This window comes from Melospiza melodia, chromosome 4, assembly GCF_035770615.1.
Source record: "Melospiza melodia melodia isolate bMelMel2 chromosome 4, bMelMel2.pri, whole genome shotgun sequence".
Taxonomy (NCBI): Eukaryota; Metazoa; Chordata; class Aves; order Passeriformes; family Passerellidae; genus Melospiza; species Melospiza melodia.
This window is the reverse complement of record NC_086197.1, coordinates 50,308,669-50,327,101: the sequence shown is the minus strand read 5'-3', so window position 1 is coordinate 50,327,101 and position 18,433 is coordinate 50,308,669. Positions and strand designations below refer to the sequence as shown.

At 43.6% G+C, this 18,433-nt stretch overlaps 1 protein-coding gene across 2 annotated transcripts in view; it reads right to left on the bottom strand.

Annotated features, from left to right (window-relative positions):
- The window catches only part of CHST11 (carbohydrate sulfotransferase 11), a 158,949-nt gene extending 141,822 nt beyond the window's left edge, over nt 1-17,127 (bottom strand). Inside the window, exon 1 of one of the 2 annotated variants that reach the window (XM_063154341.1) lies at nt 16,900-17,127. In XM_063154341.1, the coding sequence (XP_063010411.1) occupies nt 16,900-17,002 (103 nt within the window). In that variant the 5' untranslated portion in view covers nt 17,003-17,127. Of the gene's footprint in view, nt 1-7,416; nt 7,495-16,899 lie in introns of those variants that run through there. The other variant, XM_063154343.1, reaches the window with a different exon arrangement.
- Between the last annotated feature and the right edge of the window lie 1,306 nt (nt 17,128-18,433).

The window sequence follows — 18,433 nt, the reverse complement described above, 5'->3', positions numbered from 1 at the left end:
ATGACTTGATTTTGAAAGCTGTGCCTGTAAGGGTGATTTAAAGGTGTAACTTACAGCTACAGGCACATCTGTAAGCATGTTTTTGAAAACATTCTCTGGATTGGCTTTTCATCACTGTTAGCCATAAGCACATTAGTTCTACACAATGATGCAGCAGCAGCTACAAGTGACTATCCCCCACCAAAGCTGCTGTCCTCTGAAGGCTACCCAATCCTCCCCAGCCTCCCTCCCTGAAGAAAGGCAGCACATCCCTACTCATAAATGTTACAACTTCAAACACAGCCAAAGCCACTGCCTTCAAACATTCATCTTTTAACTTCCTAGCAACAATTCTCTTTCACCAGAATTCTCCATGCCACTTGCACTTTATTTATACTGAGGTCTCTTCTTATAATGCTTACAAGTACACAGTCTCACCTTCATCTTCAATAAACAAAGTGACATTTAGGCTTTGATCCTCAATCTCATTCGCAAGTCAGCTTTGGAAACGGATCCAAAGTTATCAAGGACCAGTCTCTGAATCAATTTCAAACATGACCCAAATTGTCGGTCTTGCAATGAAGATCCCCTCTGCAGAGATTAACATTGTATAAATTGACATAAGTTTAAATTTTCCTTGCGCAAATGTAAATTTTTACAGCCAGATCAGTTAAACTTTCCATTCACAGTTTGGCTTCACCAGAAGTCCAACCCCAAGACTGAGCTCTTGGATGCCACGAAATCTGTCTCTTTCAGACTAATGTAAATCAGGAGGGTTGGTTTTTTTTTTCCCAGACAATATATGAAGATAAAACAAGATTCATTTGTTTTTAATGTGAGTGTCATATCTGCTTTGTCTTCTTGCCTTCCTTCAAGGAGAACTGGCAACACCCATACTTCCAGCACTGTAGTAGACCCTGGGAAAGCCAAGCAGCACAACTGCTTCTGCCAATGCAGTTCTACAGCAAGCATGGAAAGATCAAAATAAAAATATCAAACAAATCCATTGCCAGTCTTGCTAGAAAAGTCCTAACAGACTCTCCTATGGCTTCTAAGCACTCTTGGTCATGCTGTCAACTAATTACTTGTGCTTGCCAGTCAGTCCTGTGCACAGGTGGAAATACTGTCCTCCTCCAGAGGTATTGCCCCTGAATAATGTACTTCAGGAACAGCAACAGCAGTCAAGTACAAGACAGAAATCACAGCTAAGAATATCCAGTAGTGAAACACAAACCCTAACAATATTAAACAATAATGCATTATAAAAATGCAAGCCTTAGCAGTAGAAAGTGGCACACTCAATTGCTCATAAGAAAGGATTAATATATTCCTGTCATAATGGGATTGAGTGACACACGATTGAGAATTAGGAGAAGTTACCTTACTGCTGAAGATAAATTGCTCTCACTGTTACCTCTCAATTTAATTTGAAGTATGTGTTAGCACTGATAACCCAGTCCTAAGGTGGTGACTGCCAGAATGAAAAGCACAGCAACACTGCAAAAGAACATTCATTTGCAAATTAACTAGGATACATGGCAAAGTATTAAAAATGTAAGTTAATAATTAAAATTCTAGTTATCAGTTTATTATTCCAACACAAACTGCAGAATCTTTTGCTAGTTATGTTGACACTTCGGTTGAATCCACATGTTTCTTCTGCTCAGTCCTTCAGAAGTACAATGCCCTCCTTCCAGAAGAACCTCTGACAGAGCAAAGAGTAAGAAGCTCCAGTGCGCAGCAGCTCCCTTTTTCCATACTTACAAAAAAGCTTCACTTGCCTTAACATCAAGCTGCAGGCAATGGCTCAGCACACTTCCTACATGCACCCAGAGGTTCCAGTGGTGTTCTTTATTTCATGAAAGCATTTCTTTTAACAATATTAAGTTCAGTTATCTCTTTTTAATTATACTGAAATTCTGACTCAAAAAACCCTACCTGGTGACATGTCTCTCCTCAGTACTAACGCTCACTAATGGGAGTATTTGAAAATCCCACATTTTCAAGATCTAAAAATTCAATTAGATGTGTGCTTTGACAAGCTTTTGCCTGCTTCACCACCAGTTCCAGCTAAAGAGGCACCAGGAACTGTAAGGAATAGCCCAGCATGGAATAGCAGGGTGTAGTTTGCATGCCAGCACCACCACAGCGAGACAAAAGGGCCAGCAGGCAGAAGAGGAAGCAACAAAAGCTATGACCTTCAATGTTCTGGCATGTCACCAGCCAGCTCTGCCAGAGATCAAACACTTGGAAAGTCAGTCCTGCGCCTCTGTGAACACATGCTAGGCTATGTGTATCCATTTAGCGGGAAATTACTGGCTTTCCTTTGCATAAATATTTCTGATGAAACAGATTCCCCTAGGAGAGATTACTCCTCCTAAATTATGCCTTTGCTTTCTGTCCTGAAAGTATACTCATATTTAGCTTCCAAAACTGAGAAAGTCTTAGAGCCAAGGTTAACTGTAACCCACCACACAAAACACAAAACCCTTACAACCATGGTGGTGATCAACTGGTACAGCAAATTCTTCTCACCGCCTACCACTTGTCTCTGGGTTCCTCTGTAGCACAAGCCCATCTGTGGGGGCTGTCAGAAGAGCTTCTTCAGGAGTTGGTAAGTTAGTAAATCAAAAATGAGCTAGCAAGCCTACTTCCAGAATCCTGAGGGAACCAAGAGATCTCAATTGACTCAACCAATCTTCCTAGAGTCGCACCTCTGTCACTAGGACCATCGCTTCCTTCCCACCATGCTTGTCCTTGTTCCACTGACATTATCCAAAGACATGATCATTCAGTAGCAAGCCTGAAGCTTCCTAGGTTGAAGTCCCAGCTCTTCCAATCACTTCCTGAAGTTATGGGCATATGCTAGGAAGGAGGTTAGTTTTACTGATCTGGCCAGTTTACTACAACCTGGTCTCCCAACATAGCAGATGACCCACACAAGAACATTGCAGGGGCACAACTCATCCCAATACAGATGTCATGAGAGGCATGCTGCTCACAGAGACAGCTCAGCCCAGTGCCCTACAAAGCAGAACACTGTCTGTCCCAGAAAGGAGGCCACAGGACCAACTTACAGACCACAAGCTCACAGTACTGGTAGAAGGCATTTCAAGATATGCAGGGAAGAACACAAGTGGGAAGCTACAGACAACTGTTGTGCTTGGCTTACCATGCTGCAGACATGGGTGTACATATGCCTACTCCAGCAGTAATGAAAGGATGAGTGTTTTCTCCATCCATACCTTGGAGCTCCCATGTAGCCTGTATCTGACACAAACCCATTTCAAAGAAATTGCAGAAGTGAGGCGATAATTGGGGTCATGCACAGGCTCACACTTGAGTTTGAGTAAATCTGTCAGAATTTTCAGTTTTGGTAGCCAGCAATTGTTTTCAGCAGTAATTTGCTTTTCTATTGTGCTGGTGATATCCCCTCCCTATGCTCAACTGTTCAGGTTCACAGAAGCTCTGTAACACACACCACTGTTGCTGCTCTGTGTCAGGCCCATCAGACTCCTTGCCCTCAACATCTGGTCTGCTTTGTGCCTGCCACAGGACCATGCTTCAGCCGAGCCACAGAGGTGGAGTGCGCCCTGGCACTGCAGAAGAACAAGAACAGAGACAAAAGCAAGGCAAGAACCAACCCCTCCTTCCTGATAGCAAATTGCTTTGGTCCACTTGAACCGGAACTCATCTTTGCACCCTTTGTTCTGGATCAACACCCTTCACAAGAAGTCCCAGTCACACTTTAGCCATGAGTGCAGAAACAGGGAGTTCTCAGATCACATTCATTTACAGCACAATTCCCTTGCAGCTGCCCTGCTTGCATATGAGAAAGTGAGATGCATTTGGGGCATAAGTGCTCAACTTGCGACATTGACCTGTGAGTACAACCCTGAGTTGTACTCACATATTATTTGGTGCTTAAAACTACCTGCAGCTAGAAAACATGACAGAACCCTGCTATTTCCAGCAAGGGAATCAAATGTGAAAAAAAGGCACCACATGTATTTTTAGGCTATAATTGAAATTTTAAAGTGGTCCCTCCCCTGAACATTTGAACAGATGTAGTGTGCAAGCAATCCACTACCAGCCACAACTTGTGACAGAGCAACATTTTACATAATTCAATGCAAAATTAATCTGACAGATGAGCAAGAAGCAAACAAGCACCAGAACTCCAGACACAGATATATTTTTTATTACGCTTGACTGTGAGGGGGACACAGAAACTTAAAGGTAAGCAAGGGAGAGAAAAGGTATGAAGAAAAGCATTCCTAGATGCCTTGCAGTGATGACAAGACGTCCATCTCTTCAAAATGCCAAAGAACTGCAGTTCTTTGTCCTGTGTACTTGTGGCAAACAATCACACATGTTCAGCGAGACAGATGTGAAATGTTTTGTTTCCAAGACTGAGGTAAAAAAATACCCTTTCAAACACATTAAGTAGCTTCCATTTCCCCACCTTGCACTGCATGAAGCATTGTTTCTAATGCCCCAGAATTTCATAGGAACTCAAAAAGATCCTAGATTGAGATCAGAGGCCATTCTGAGCAAACACATTCATGAAATGCTGTAGTAAGGTTTTCTTTTTCAAGGAATGAACATCAACCATGTCCCATAGGCACCACAGAAACATGGAGGTCTAAAAGGGAAGGATCTGGAAGAGCATCAGCCAGCAGCTGCAGCCCCTCACAGCGACAGCTGATGATATCTTCCTGACTTTGACTTTAAAACTGCAATAAGAGAAGAATAAGCAAAGTGCAGGGACAACATACTTTACAGAGAGGTGCTATTTTAATTTACAACTATGTTAAACATTGGTGCATGAATAAAAACCCAGGATGCATCATGCACATCAGCCTTGATCAACATGTAAAAGCTCTGCTGACATAGCAAGACCATAGAAAGGATACAGTTTCACTGTATGTGGTTTTTTTTCCTTATTTTAGTAAACTTAGATTTGCTGCCAAAGCCTCTAGCAGACCTGGACACAGAGGTAAAAGAAAATGAAAAGATAAGAGGCAGACCTTTTTCCCACTTATATTGATCCAGTAAAACTTTCAGTGGCAAAAGCTGTCCAGGCACAACACTATCTAGATTAAGTCCAGCTTGCTATTCCAGAAAACGGACTTCTGGGCACAGGTGTGGCCTCCACCTCAGTCTGGTCTCATGAAGGCAACACTTTGTACAGGAGCTTTCAAAAGGAGCTCTCAGAGCCCTGTGTATCTGCACCAGAAGCATTTTCCTGTCAGGAGCACTCCACAGGACACAAGATTGTCCACAACTGTCATTCTCACAAGCAGAGAGCACACTTGAAGGTGGCTGCAGAGGCGTTACTTGGGCTGAGTGCTGGGAACCGGGCTGTGCCTCATATCTAGCTTGCATATCGTCTATTCCAAGCCTATAAGGGATTGCAAACCTCAGATCATATAAGCTCAAGAAATCCACCCTACCCCTCCAGTTTTATTCCTAAATGTGCCACTAGCCTGGTGGGAAACCATTAAAAAAATCCCAGCACACATACCCTTCCCACCATGCCTCAGTGTTCCTAGCTATAGAGTGAAAAAGAAAACCTGGACCTACTTTGTGGACCATTTTGAAGCCTTCTGATTAAAGTATTAACTGTCTCAGAAGTAGATTTGGACCCAAATTCTCAAAGATTTCCAAAAACACCGCTCATAACTTGCTTGCAATGAAAGCTTCAACTGCAACAGACAGCATCAAAGTACAGACTCGTCATTAACCAACATACAACACACATGGCTTGACACTAAGCAGTGTTTCTGGGCTCCCAAAATGCTGAACAAGTACACCAAGCATAAACCATTCTGGCAAAGTAGGAGTGGTTGAGGTACAATCTGATGACAAGAGATCCCCTCACAGCTGGAATGGGAGCCTGAAATAAATCTCTTGGTCACATCCCAATGAATGCAGAAACAAGCAAAAGATCTGAAGAGTACAAAAAAAAAAAAAAAAAAAAAAACCTAAAAGGATGGGGGGAAATGCCTCTGTAAAGACTGTCAGTGGCAAAAAAACCCAGTTAGTTTAGACAAACAAGAATTATGGCCTGTTTCCCTTGGTGCCCAGGCACACTGGGGGGAATGAGACCTTTCCAGCTGCACAAAGAGTTCTCACAGTACTGTGTTAACACGCTGGCTATAGCATTCTGGAGATGGATGAGGCTGTAAGGCACTGACATTATACTGATATATGGACTTCAGGCATTACTAATCATTTAGACACAATAGCCCCGCATATATTTTTGCTTTGCATCCTCTGCAAATATTCTCCTCTCTCTGCTCTGAAAGTTTTTTCTTTAAAAGTGTACATGAAACAGGCAGAGAATGGGGAAAGACTCACCAGCAACACTGATGTGCTCTGGGGAGGAGACAAAGAAAAAAATGAAACAAAACAAACCACAAAAAAAAAAAAAAAAAAACAAAAAAAACAAACAAACAAAAAAAAAACCAAAAAAAAAAACCAAAAAAAAACCCAAAAAAAAACCAAAAAAAAACCCAAAAAAAAAACCAAAAAAAAACCAAAAAAAAAACCAAAAAAAAAACCAAAAAAAAAACCAAAAAAAAAACCAAAAAAAAAACCAAAAAAAAAACCAAAAAAAAAAACCAAAAAAAAACACCAAAAAAAACCAAAAAAAAAACCAAAAAAAAAACCAAAAAAAAACCAAAAAAAAAAACCAAAAAAAAAACCAAAAAAAAAAACCAAAAAAAAAAACCAAAAAAAAACCCAAAAAAAAAACCAAAAAAAAAAAACCACAAAAGCTGGATCAGGACAGCCAAATATGAAGACAATTTTAATTAAATCATGTCTATCTTATATCATCTATTTCAGCTAATTTAGCATCTCAAACGAGTATTATCTCAAAAGAGTTAATAGCTCTAGAAGCCCCGACTTTTTCAGTTATTTTTCTTTAATGCAATTACATTTTTGCTGCTGCACCAGAAATATTAATAGCCTTTTCTGCATGAGACAGAAAAGCTCTACAGCAGGACAAGAAAGCTTCGATCCTACTGATGATCTGCATGCTAATGGTTACAGCTTGTCTGTCAATGTAATCTCTACTGAAGCTATTGAAAATAGGCAGCACCCCTCTCAATACTTCAAGCATGCATCTCTTCAGGAAAAAAAAATTCCATTCTCTTGACTGTAGAAAGGACAATAACTGGGAAAACAGACAAGCAAAGCTGTTGTTGCTCTACTGTATACTGGTCTGTGGGAAGACACAGAGGGACAAATTCTGCTCTTCATTACAGTACCTATGATCCAGAATTTATCTAACCTAGTCAATGGAACTGACCCAGATATACAGGGGAGAAAGAGTCCAGGGCTCCAACCAAGCCAGCAATCCTATATTTCTACACCCGTGCAATCCAAAATCCTCTGCTCTAAGCACAATAGATCTGACCTAGTACTCACCAAAATCAACTGAAAAGCAACCAGTGTCTCCTCCAGTCATTATGCAGACCTCATGCCATCCACCCACCAGCAAATTCAAACCACTTAGTGTATACCTTTCAGAAAAAAAAAAAAAAAATCTTATGGTCTTGCCCAAAACAAAACCCCAAACCCAACACTCTAGTAGGGAGCCATGTTCACTCTATCTGAGCTTCCCTAATCTTGCCACAAGGACAAGTAAGACTGATTTGGGAAGAGAAGGAATGTGGAGAGGCAGAGATTACCTGGCACAGTCCACAGGATTGCCAGTGCCATAGGGGCAGGAACTCTGCACAATGTCCAGCTGACTGATCCTGTAACAATTAATAAATCCAGCAAGTGGGACAGAGCACATGTCCAGTCACCCTTTTAGTCCATCACACTCTGGTGTATTGCCCCAATGATTAGCAGTTACTTCAACTTCATAATTATGTGCACACATACACATGCCTAATTCTAAAGATAAAACTTATCACAAGCTTATCACCATCTGGAAACTCAAATGTATTTTAGAAGTTAATCAAGACCAAAATACACAATCAAGACAAAAATATCGTTTTGTATTTATGACACCAACTGACACATTTTATTAATCATCAAGTGTTTAAAAAGTGTTAAGGCCCTCCTCCTCAGTTACTATAAATTTTCTGCTACCACTTCCAACACAGACTGTAAAAATACAGACTACTAGAAGGACATATTCTGTTCCTGGTACCCACCAGCATGGGTGCAGAATGTGCTATTCCACATCAGGTCACTTCAGATAATGCAGACATTTTTGTTCTGCCTGCATACCAATCAGCTTTAAAGCACTATAATGCAAATAGTCTTTTAAAGGATTTTAACTATCTAAAGCTCTTTGTTTTAAGACAAGGTATTACAGTAAAGATCATCCATGAGATCCAATTACAGTCACCTTAATAATTATATGGCTACCTTGACTAATTCAAAAATCCCTACAGGCTATCCATTTTGAAGTTTGATTCCTTTATACAATCATTTATTAGCCAAAAAAGCATGACAATTACTAGCTACAATGTCATTTATTAAATGAATTCAGAAGGCATTACTCTAAGGGTCTTGAAGCCCACCTTTTTATCGTTTAGAAAATGTATCTTGAGTGTCGATGCCTTAAAAATTAATAAAAGACAAAAAAAAAAAAAAAAGAATTCCACAGTTCCCTGCTTTTTACAGAGTACAGTGTGTTCAAGAAGTGGATTGAAACCCAACAAAGCCTTTTATTCCTTGTGGATTATATACATGCACTCTGCAATTAAAATCTATATCTCCTACCACTCAGCCAAATAACATAAAAAGAGAAAATCTTTTGATATTAAGATGACTAAGGAGAGCATCTTTTAGCCTGAGACAATGCTCAAAGAAACCAAGGCTGCCTCTCCCTGCCAAAGGAAGGGCAGACAACACTTAAGGATGTGAGCATTTCACACCTGTTTTTGCACAGTGCAGGCAACTTACCTCCATGACATGTGTTGGATAGAGCTACCATCTCTCAAACCCCCAGAATCACAGTGCTGTGAGAAATTCTGCTTGATTGCATTGTTTGTATTTTCCATTTCCCCCAGCACCTTCTTTTACATTTTTTCATAGGAGTGTGAAGCCATTGCAGCAGTGACTGATAGTAATGGAGCAAAGTCATCCCTCAGTGTCTACAGCCAGGCACAAACAAGACAAAGGCTCCCTTGAAGAGGCACTCTTACTGTTTAAATAGATACCCTGACAAACTATAAAAATCCTTGCTCTTCTACAGCCTACAAAGAATTAATAAAATGATTCCTCTCTCAACCTGGATGTTTCCAAATGTGTAAGTTGAAAAAGAGTAGCAGAAATGAGAAACCACACTTATCACTCATTGCACATAGTAAAATAACAAAGGCACCTATGTGGAGCATGTGGCACTTTTGGGATTTCTTTTAATATCAAAGAACTTCAGCAGCCTTGTTAGGAGAAAAAGGTTTGCACTGCAGAAATCTGTGCATTTGGATTACCTGGGCCACCAACTACAGATTTTGTAGAGGGTGGGAAGATGAGTGAGTGCATGTGCACATTCATACACATTTGTGCATATAGCCCTTTTTTTCCAGTCAGCATTTTATAAGTGCTCATACTTGGCTTTTTTAATGTACAGATTCAAATTTGTCAGGGGAAAAGACATGAAATACTCAGTTTCCAAATCTAGCCTCAATTCCAGTCAGTGTGTTCTAATGAACATTTTCCTTCAAATGTTCCAATGGCAGCCATCTTTATTTCTTTTAAACAGCATCCCCTTCTGATGCCTGTAACCTAAATGTTAATGCCTTATTCAGGACTGCATCTCTAATGTGTAAAATTAATATGACCAAAAGGAAAGCTGTCATTTGCTTTCATTGCCAACACTGGGCACAGTGTAAAAGGCAACTCAAAAAAGCATTACTATTTTAAAATAACTCCAAAAACCCTGGATAATTAAATTTTAAATGCATAAGGCAGTGAATTGGTTTTTTTTACACAAGGAAGCCTTCCTTGACTCCCATGGACACAAAGCTTCCTTACTGCAAATTACAAAGTGCTTGTGCTGCACCTACTTATACCATGCTGTTACCCAAAGTCCTGTTTGCATATCACAGAATTGAGTCCTGTCATCCACTGTGGCTCTCTGAGGCTTCCTGCCACAGAGCTTTTCAGTCCCCGAGTTCCTGTAGTGGAACCAGTAAAACACACCAGCTCCCACAGACATGCCTGCAGTTTCCATGTTCTGCCAGAGGGGCTCCCCACCAGCCTGCCGGGATCTGCAGAAAGGGCAGAGCAGAGAATGCACACTGCCACAGGATAGTCCTTGTGGATAAGTGCTCCTAATCTAGGCACAGGTCGCCTTCCATTAGGTAGTGCCTAGTCATGTTGCGACAGCACCAGAGGACACAGGGGAGGGAGCTGAAATCTAACATGGGCCATTCATGTGGAAACTTAGAATTTCAGTTCCACAGAAGGGAAGGGAGCTACTCCAGACAACTCCCCAACATCTAGCTCCTTATGAAGGAGCATGTGGGGAGGGCAAGAAAACAAACCATATACATTGATCAGCATTAAATGAAAAGTGGAGGATGAAAACATTACACAAAAGAAGCAACGCAGAGTTCAAGTGCATATGTGGTAAAATTTTGGTTTATCCATGAAACCTTAGTTTCAGGTGCCAAACAATTACATCAAAGCGGGAACATATTGCACCCAATGCTGATTACAGTCACAGTATTGAAATCCAAGAAAATCCTGTGGCATGAACTGGAGATAATTAGGAACTGAATTCTTTCCCTGGTTCACAGTAGCCTCTGGTGGTCTCATCCTCTAGTTAAGAGCACAAGGCTTGTGCCAGAAACACCACTTTGTCACACGCAAGCATTCTGACCATAACAAAAGGATATAACCTGGGTACTGAATCGCAAATAATGAGGAATTAACTGAACCAGTCAGAATTCTGACTGTAACAACAAATACCTTGCCCACAGAGATCCTATATGAATGAGCTACAGGGAACAGGAACATGCAAAAAAGCACAAACACGCTTTGCAATGTTATCCTTGTAAGATAGTAGGTGGCTGCTGAATCTATGTAACTCACCACAGACATGTCTTCATCTTTATCCTGGACATGCCAGGCCTACACAAGGATCATTCCTGATCCTAATTCCATTCCTTTAATGTGAAGGGGAAAACTCTTTTCATTGATTTCAAATGGACCCTTCATCCATGCATCTTATGCTTCATTTTATGTATGTTGACACTTCAAGTCACACACAGAACTCAAACATTTGCTTTGAACAGCACAAACAATCAGAAAGAAAAACCATCAGATTCAAATCATTGTGTCCTCCATCCCAGTCCTTAACTTCCTCAGGATTAAATTAGAGTTGATACATAATACATATGCACCAGCCCAAAAGGTTTGAGAGGAAAAAACACTGTGCTAGAATGACATTCACACAAGGACAACTGCAGAAGCTTTGTCAGGCAGGATTTGATATAGTACATCTAGCAACAGAGTCAAACAAAATACAGTAGTGCCAGCTTTCAAAAAAGTAACATGAATCTAATTTCTTCCAATTGTCTGAACCATTTTTAAAGTTAATTACATGGTACAGTACAAGATAAATTACCTGTCACTTCTGAAGCATAATGGAAGCAACTTAAGAATTCAGAAAGATGCTTATATTTCTGAGTATGAAATAAAAATGAGATTCTAGTTGCAACAAATCAATTGTATCAATTTGTTCATAAAAAGCACTGGGCATTTCTGCTCTATATGCCATTTTGCTGAGTTCAAGACAAAGTTTCCATGCACACTGACTTTATCTCTGAAAAAGTTACTTAAGCTAAATCATGACACTTTACATCTGTGAATAGAGCATCAGTACGCGGAAAGTTAGGACAGTTACTTTCCCAATATTGATACACAGTATTAATTAAAAAAAAAAACTTATAAAAACCTACAAAGTAGAAAATGTAACAGTGGAGTAAAAAATATCCTGATGAAATAAGACAGGACTGCAACATAATTACCCAGGTAATTTTTGCTTGAACACATTCAGAGACATTTTTATTTCTTCAGTTCAGCAAGCAGTTGTTGCAAAAATCTACACTCATTTGCACTGCAACAGAAAAAGCTGTTCTTCTAATAAGATTAATATTCACTAACCACAAAGATTTTCACAAGATACAAAGAGCAGCTTAACTCTCAACTCAAAGCAATTCCAGACTACCAGTCTTTCTGAAGCATAGTCACCAGAGTAGGTTTGCTCACACTGATGACAGTTCCATGGAAATCTATGAAAAGCTTTTATAGGGACACCAACAAACAGATACAGCACACAGCAGGGTTTCTGGGGGATGGATTTCATTGCATGCAATTAAATGAGGGCCAGTTTCTTGTGGCTGTCAAATTTCTCTGTATCCCAAACACAATAATTTAAAATCAGTATACAGGGTCCATCAAAGGAATGGCACACACCCAACCGCCTTGCAGATCTCTTCTCCTTTGTAAGCAAGGGAGAAAGCAAGGATCAGTTGCAAGATGGGAGACTGCTGCATTGATTTTCAAACAGAATCTGCCATCAAAACCAATGGTAAGCTTGTCTTCAAACCTAAGGAAAAAAAAAATCTCCTGTGGTCTGAGTTGTTCTGATATTTGAGCAAAGGCAGACATTAACCATACCATTCTGCAAATGTAACTGAGATGATCATGGAGATGAGGCAAGTCTGACCTGTGAGATCTAGCCTTCATCAGCATCCAGAGGAGAGTAGTACGAGTCTAAAACAGGACATGGAAAATGGAGCAAAAAAAAAAAAAGGCAAGTGGGAGGGATGGGAAGGGAACCAGGTTTAGAATAAGTCAGTTTCATAAACCTGTCTGAGGTAAGATAAAAACAGTATTAATTATCCTGCCTCAATTTTACACCTTGGGGGATCCTAACACACCACCAGTGTGACCCCCAGCCCAGCAGAGCAGCTCCTGCCTCCACTGGGTGACTCACAGTCCCCCACCTGCTGCAGCTGGGAAGCAACAGAACAAAGCAAACATCTGTGAAAGTGTAGGCAGGCTAAAGACCAGTGAGAAAACTGATTTCATAGGAAATACAGCAGATAAAACTATGATGTGCTGTCACATAAAAGCCCAAGACTGAGCTATTTCACACAGACTGAAGTTCCAGGAGCATGGAGCAATAATAAGCTTGCACTCAGTTATCTAGATAGCACATGGCAGGAGACTGAAAGGGGGAAATATTTGAGCAAAAGAGACAGGGAAAATCAGCTCTATACTGCTATATCTCCAGCTATAGCAAACACTGCAGCATGGATTTTTTTCAGTAAAGGCTGGACAGGCAATGGTAAAACACATTGAAGTCCCCACTACCACTTCATCCCCCAGGAACAAACATAGCTTCAGACAGCCAGGATCATCTCCAGCATTTTCTTTACAGTGGTCCTGAGCACTGGAGAGCTGCATAATTCACCTTCCCTCAACAACAACTGGTTGGGGAACCTAACTTGGGAGGGTGGGTTCCCAGCTCTTCGGTAATCTCTGACAAAACTCAGATAACGCAAAGGTGCAATAACCAAACAGCACATTTACAGCTGGCTTCCCAGCAAAGAATGGGAACACAGCCAAAAAGAGAAGAAACAGTAAAAACCACCTGATTTCCTTCCAGCATGAATGTGTTGGTATTTAAGATAGGGAACAAGGGACACATTATATTCTTTTGCAAAGATAAGGCAAAGCTCATCTTCTCAGCTTCAGGCATTAAGTGTGTTTGTGTTGTTTGGGGTTTTTGCCTGTCTTTAAAAAAAAAAAAAAAAAGGTTTCTGTTAACTATGTAATTTTCTCTTTTTTACCCCAAAGAAAAAAAAGCTATCAGCAGAAATTTGGGTCTCACACTTCTAGCAAGAGTTCCATGTTCAGATCTCCTAAAATGGAAAATCCCCTCTAACAGATAAAGATTTATCTTAACCCACAAGGGGTTGGACTCATCATCTGGTGGCCTCCTAGCATCTTTCACCTTCACTTTCTCTCACCTGAAACTGACGAGAAAGCCCTGTAAGCAGCCTCCCGAAATTCACTGAGAGAACTCTGGGGCTCAAGAAGGACCTGACACTTCTCGCTGAGGACTTATCTGAAAATCTTATTTTCTCTCCAAAAGGTTTGGGTGGGAGTTTTTCATCTAATTCTGATTGAAAGTGCCTCTGCCAGACACCATGGTAAGCTACCAACAACAGTGACACTGGCAAGCCAGAGATGAGAGAGCTCCCTCCTGCAGCCATCCAAAGACATGCTTCAGTGAAGACCAGCTAGAATTTAGAACACCCTTCAACAACAAAAAGGACATTAACCAAGATTTTGAAAGCTCTTAACACCTCCAGTCCCAGTATACACTCTGCCCAGGATCTGGCTCCAGTGAATTCTGCCACACAATAAAGGTTACAAGCACATGTTACAAAAAAAGACTTAATTCCTAAAAATGATCCACTACACAATCTATATCACATTCACAGGTCTACCACCTCCCTACTGACCCTTCAGGAACTCTACATTCATCTATCAGTTGCGTTATCACGATGGTAACACGTACAATGGCCCAACATATCTGGGAGAGCAGCTGTCTGAGCCTTACAGAACATGTGTAACTGTGTAGGAACTAGATACCGAAGCAGAACTTGAGAGCTTCCCAGCAGTTCCTGCCATGGAAACAGCCCTCCAAAAAAAAACCCCCAAAACCTCAGAATAAGTTATGATGGAAAAGGCACAATAAAGTTTGCATTCTATTTATTTCCAGATCTACTCCATTCACACTAACAACCTATGTGCCACACAGAAAACAGGTGCACATTATCCTCCCAGTGATTTCACAGCATCGCATTCTCTCCTTGGAGCTTATGCTAAATCCTTTGAACTGTACTAAAATATCAGCCTATTTATAGCCTCACAATATAATGACTATAAAGCCATAATCTCCAATAGTTAACTATAGAGCATATTGAGAATTCTTAAAATATGATTTTTCTACATTCAAAAAATCGCACAAGAATATTTAGTCTAATCTCTCACCTACTGCATGCAAAGTTTGTGTTCCAGCAGTATAATTCATCTGAAACAAGGGGAAATAATAAGTCTTGGCCAAATTTTCTGAATATGTCTGTAAACTATATTATCCGTGGAACTCCACCAATTAAAATACCACATTTCTATTCAATTGGTGAAGCTATGTTACAACCCATAATTCTGCATGGTGCCTTGAAGACCAGAAATAAAGCCTTCTCCAGGTCTGCTAAGGACTGAGCAATCCTTGTGAAACCTGTAAACATGGGACAGACACAGCAGGAAAGATAATAAATATGCTAACTTTCCCAAGAAGTTGGCAGGTATTAACACAGAAGGGCACCATACAAGAACACATTAATCAAGCAAATTATACCAACTCTGGAGGAGCAGACAGCTGATAGAAAAACACCAAACACGACTTGGCTTCACCACAGAACAGCAGATCTACTGATTCCTAATTCTTTCAGTGCATCAAGCCTCTACCATTTGATGAAAAATTCTCCAAAAACTTTCAGGAAAAATCAATTCTCATAGAATAATTTAGGTTGGAAGAGACCTCTGAGACTGAGTCCAACCACTAACTCAGCACTGCCAAGTCCACCACTAAACTACGCCTCTAAGCACCACATAGACATATGGCAACTATGGGAGCCACAAACAGGGAAAGAAAAATTCGACCTGAATAGATTCTTTTTCCTTTCACTAGACTGCAATTCCCTTATCAGCCACAGGTATATGCCTGTAGGCAGGACACTTGAGAGCAGACAGTAGACAATAACAGCTGGGAAGACTCGCCTGCTGAGGAGTGTGGCCAGCCTGCCAGCTACAGCTGCTGGCCCACTGCGAGGTATCATTCCCTGTCCCCAGCGTCGCTCCTCTGCTCAGCTGTCAGATCCCTCCAGAAAGTCACTGCAAGTGCAATTCCCACGTCATTTCTCAAGCAGAAGGGGGGAAAGTGAGACAGACAGACAGACCAATTTTTTTTTTTTTTTTTTGCCATGCTGGACAAATTTCACCAAGCTGCACAAAGCATCTACGAGGGGTCTGTGCACACAGCTGGACACCTCATTAAACTTCTACAGCCCAAGCCCACCTTTGTGTGAATCAGTAGCTGATCGACGTGGGACTTCCCTGGGAGCCAGCATCCGCTGCCCCCGACACAGGTCCGTCCCTAGGATGAGGGAAACTGAAAAGCTGAAGTCGCTTTTGGTACCCGGGAGTGCGGATCCGAGGTGATCCCTGCACAGCATTCCGCAGCCTGCGTCCCTGCGGACACCCGTGCCCAGCCAGCGGCTCCGCGGCCGCCCGAACACGGCAGGACCGGGCCGGGCAGCCGCCCCCGCCGCTCCAGACAACTCGGGCGAGCTGAAGCGGAGCTGCCGCCGGCGGTAGCGGGTGCCCTTGCCGGCCGCGGTGTCCCTGACCCTTCCAAAAACGAAAAGATGAGAAGACGAAGGCCCGCGACCCCTGACAGGAGAGGGGAGCTGAGGTCGCGCTCCCGGCGAGGGGGACCCGTCGGCAGCTCCCGTCGCCCCTCAGCCATGAAGCGCTTGCCAGCCGCTGTCGTCTCCCTCCCCCTCTCACCAGACACACAATATAAAGCGGAAAATAATAAAATTCTTAAACAAACCAACTTTCCTCCCTCCCGCGGGAAGTTTCCAACGGGGGGCGAGGCGACCTTCCCGCAGCCACTGCGGGCGCTGTGCTCGCCGCCACCGAGCCCCGCGCCTGCCGCAGCGGCGCCGGGAGCCGAAAGCTGAAGCCGGGGGCAGCCGGCGAGGGCTCGCAGGGCGGCCGCCACCTGCGCCGGCGGGGAGCGAGGAGGGCGCCGCCCTCGGCGGGGCCGGTGCGGTTGCAGTGCCCTACCTGGGTACAACATACTTTGGAAATAGAAGATGACGAGGATGAAGGAGCCCACAGAAGTGACCAGGACCATCCTGCACACCCGGTTCATCCTCATTACTTCCAGCACCGCTGGCTTCATGGCGTTGTCCGGCGGCGCAGAGAGGGCGGCGGAGCGCGCAGGTCTAGCGCCAGGAACCGCTCCGCGCCCACCCCTCACCGAGGCGCCGCCGCCAGAGGATGCGCGGGCGCCCGCGCCCCGCGCCGGGGAGCGTTAATGCCGCGCTGGGCGTGACCATGCGGCGCGCCAGGCGGAGGGGCGCTCTGCGCGCACGGAGGTGGGGGGAGGCGGGCCAGGCGGCGAGCCGGGGCGGAGCGCGGCCCCCCCTCGCCAAGGGCAGAGATGGTCCCGCCCGGCGGCGGGCGGGGACGAGCCGGGCCGCCCCGAGGGGCTGCGGGGGCGTGCGGCGGCCGCCGTCCGAGCGGCCCCGCTGCCCGTGAATTTGACCACCTCTGGGTCACTCTCGACCTCTTCAGGGGGGCGGGGTCCGGCAGCCGCCGGCGGGCAGGAGCGTTCGTTCCTGCCTGGATCTGCCCGACGCCCCGTTCGTGAAGAGAAATTCTCGCACTCTTAGCGGTGTCCGTCGCTCCGGTAACCCTAAATGCCTCCTTGCAGGTCTCCCCTCGCTCCGCAGGTTGTGCTACAGCCGGTCCCTGCCGTCGTGTTTTGCCGGTGGCGCGCTGTCCCGTCCGGGAGCTGTTCATTTTATCAGCGGCGCAAACGCCAACTTCAGGCGCACGGAACCATTCGGGGGCAAACAGTGCCACCTGGCCTGACGGAAATGAAAGGGGTTTATTTTGTTTTCAAACCCGAGACTTCTAAGTTTTATGCATTAACTAACACTGTTCATTTGTCGGTGGAATCAAAAGGTCCTTGCGCCGCAGTCGGCCCGCCGAAGGTGGATCTACCTTTCCGTAATCGAGAGCAGCACCAGGCCATGAGGTACGAGCCCGTACGTGGGAGGAATGTAGAGGAGCTGCGAGCTACAGAACAAAAGGCCTCTGCCGTGCCCAAGCGAGCATCGGGTTTGGGACAGCTGGGGCTGCTGGGGAGCCGGGCACTGTGAGCGAGTGCGGCTCGGCGGAGCCCCGAGCGAGGTTTCCCAGCGGCGAACCACACGGCACAGCTCTCTAACTGGGACTGTCCTCTTGCTCTGACCTACACAGGTGTTGAAAGTACAGTGCTGAATGGAAATGTCTTCTTAGCAATATACCATTCATCTTTGTGCGGTGGTGACAGTCCTGTTTGTTCCCCTGACGCGCCCAAATACCACTTTGCTATTAGTTTTGTTTTTTGCTAAAATGAAGAACATTATACTGATGTTGATACCATCTTCTCGCATAAAGGGATTTTTTTGCTCTCGCGCTTCTTTCTGCTCTTCCGATTAGTTGGGGGGAGGGGTCTTTAAAATGAAAATAGCCCTGAACAGTCTGAATCCAAAGATGGGAAGGAAGTGGAGTAAAACATACTTTAGGCTAAAAAAAATCCTCCAACTTCCATCCCCTCCCATCA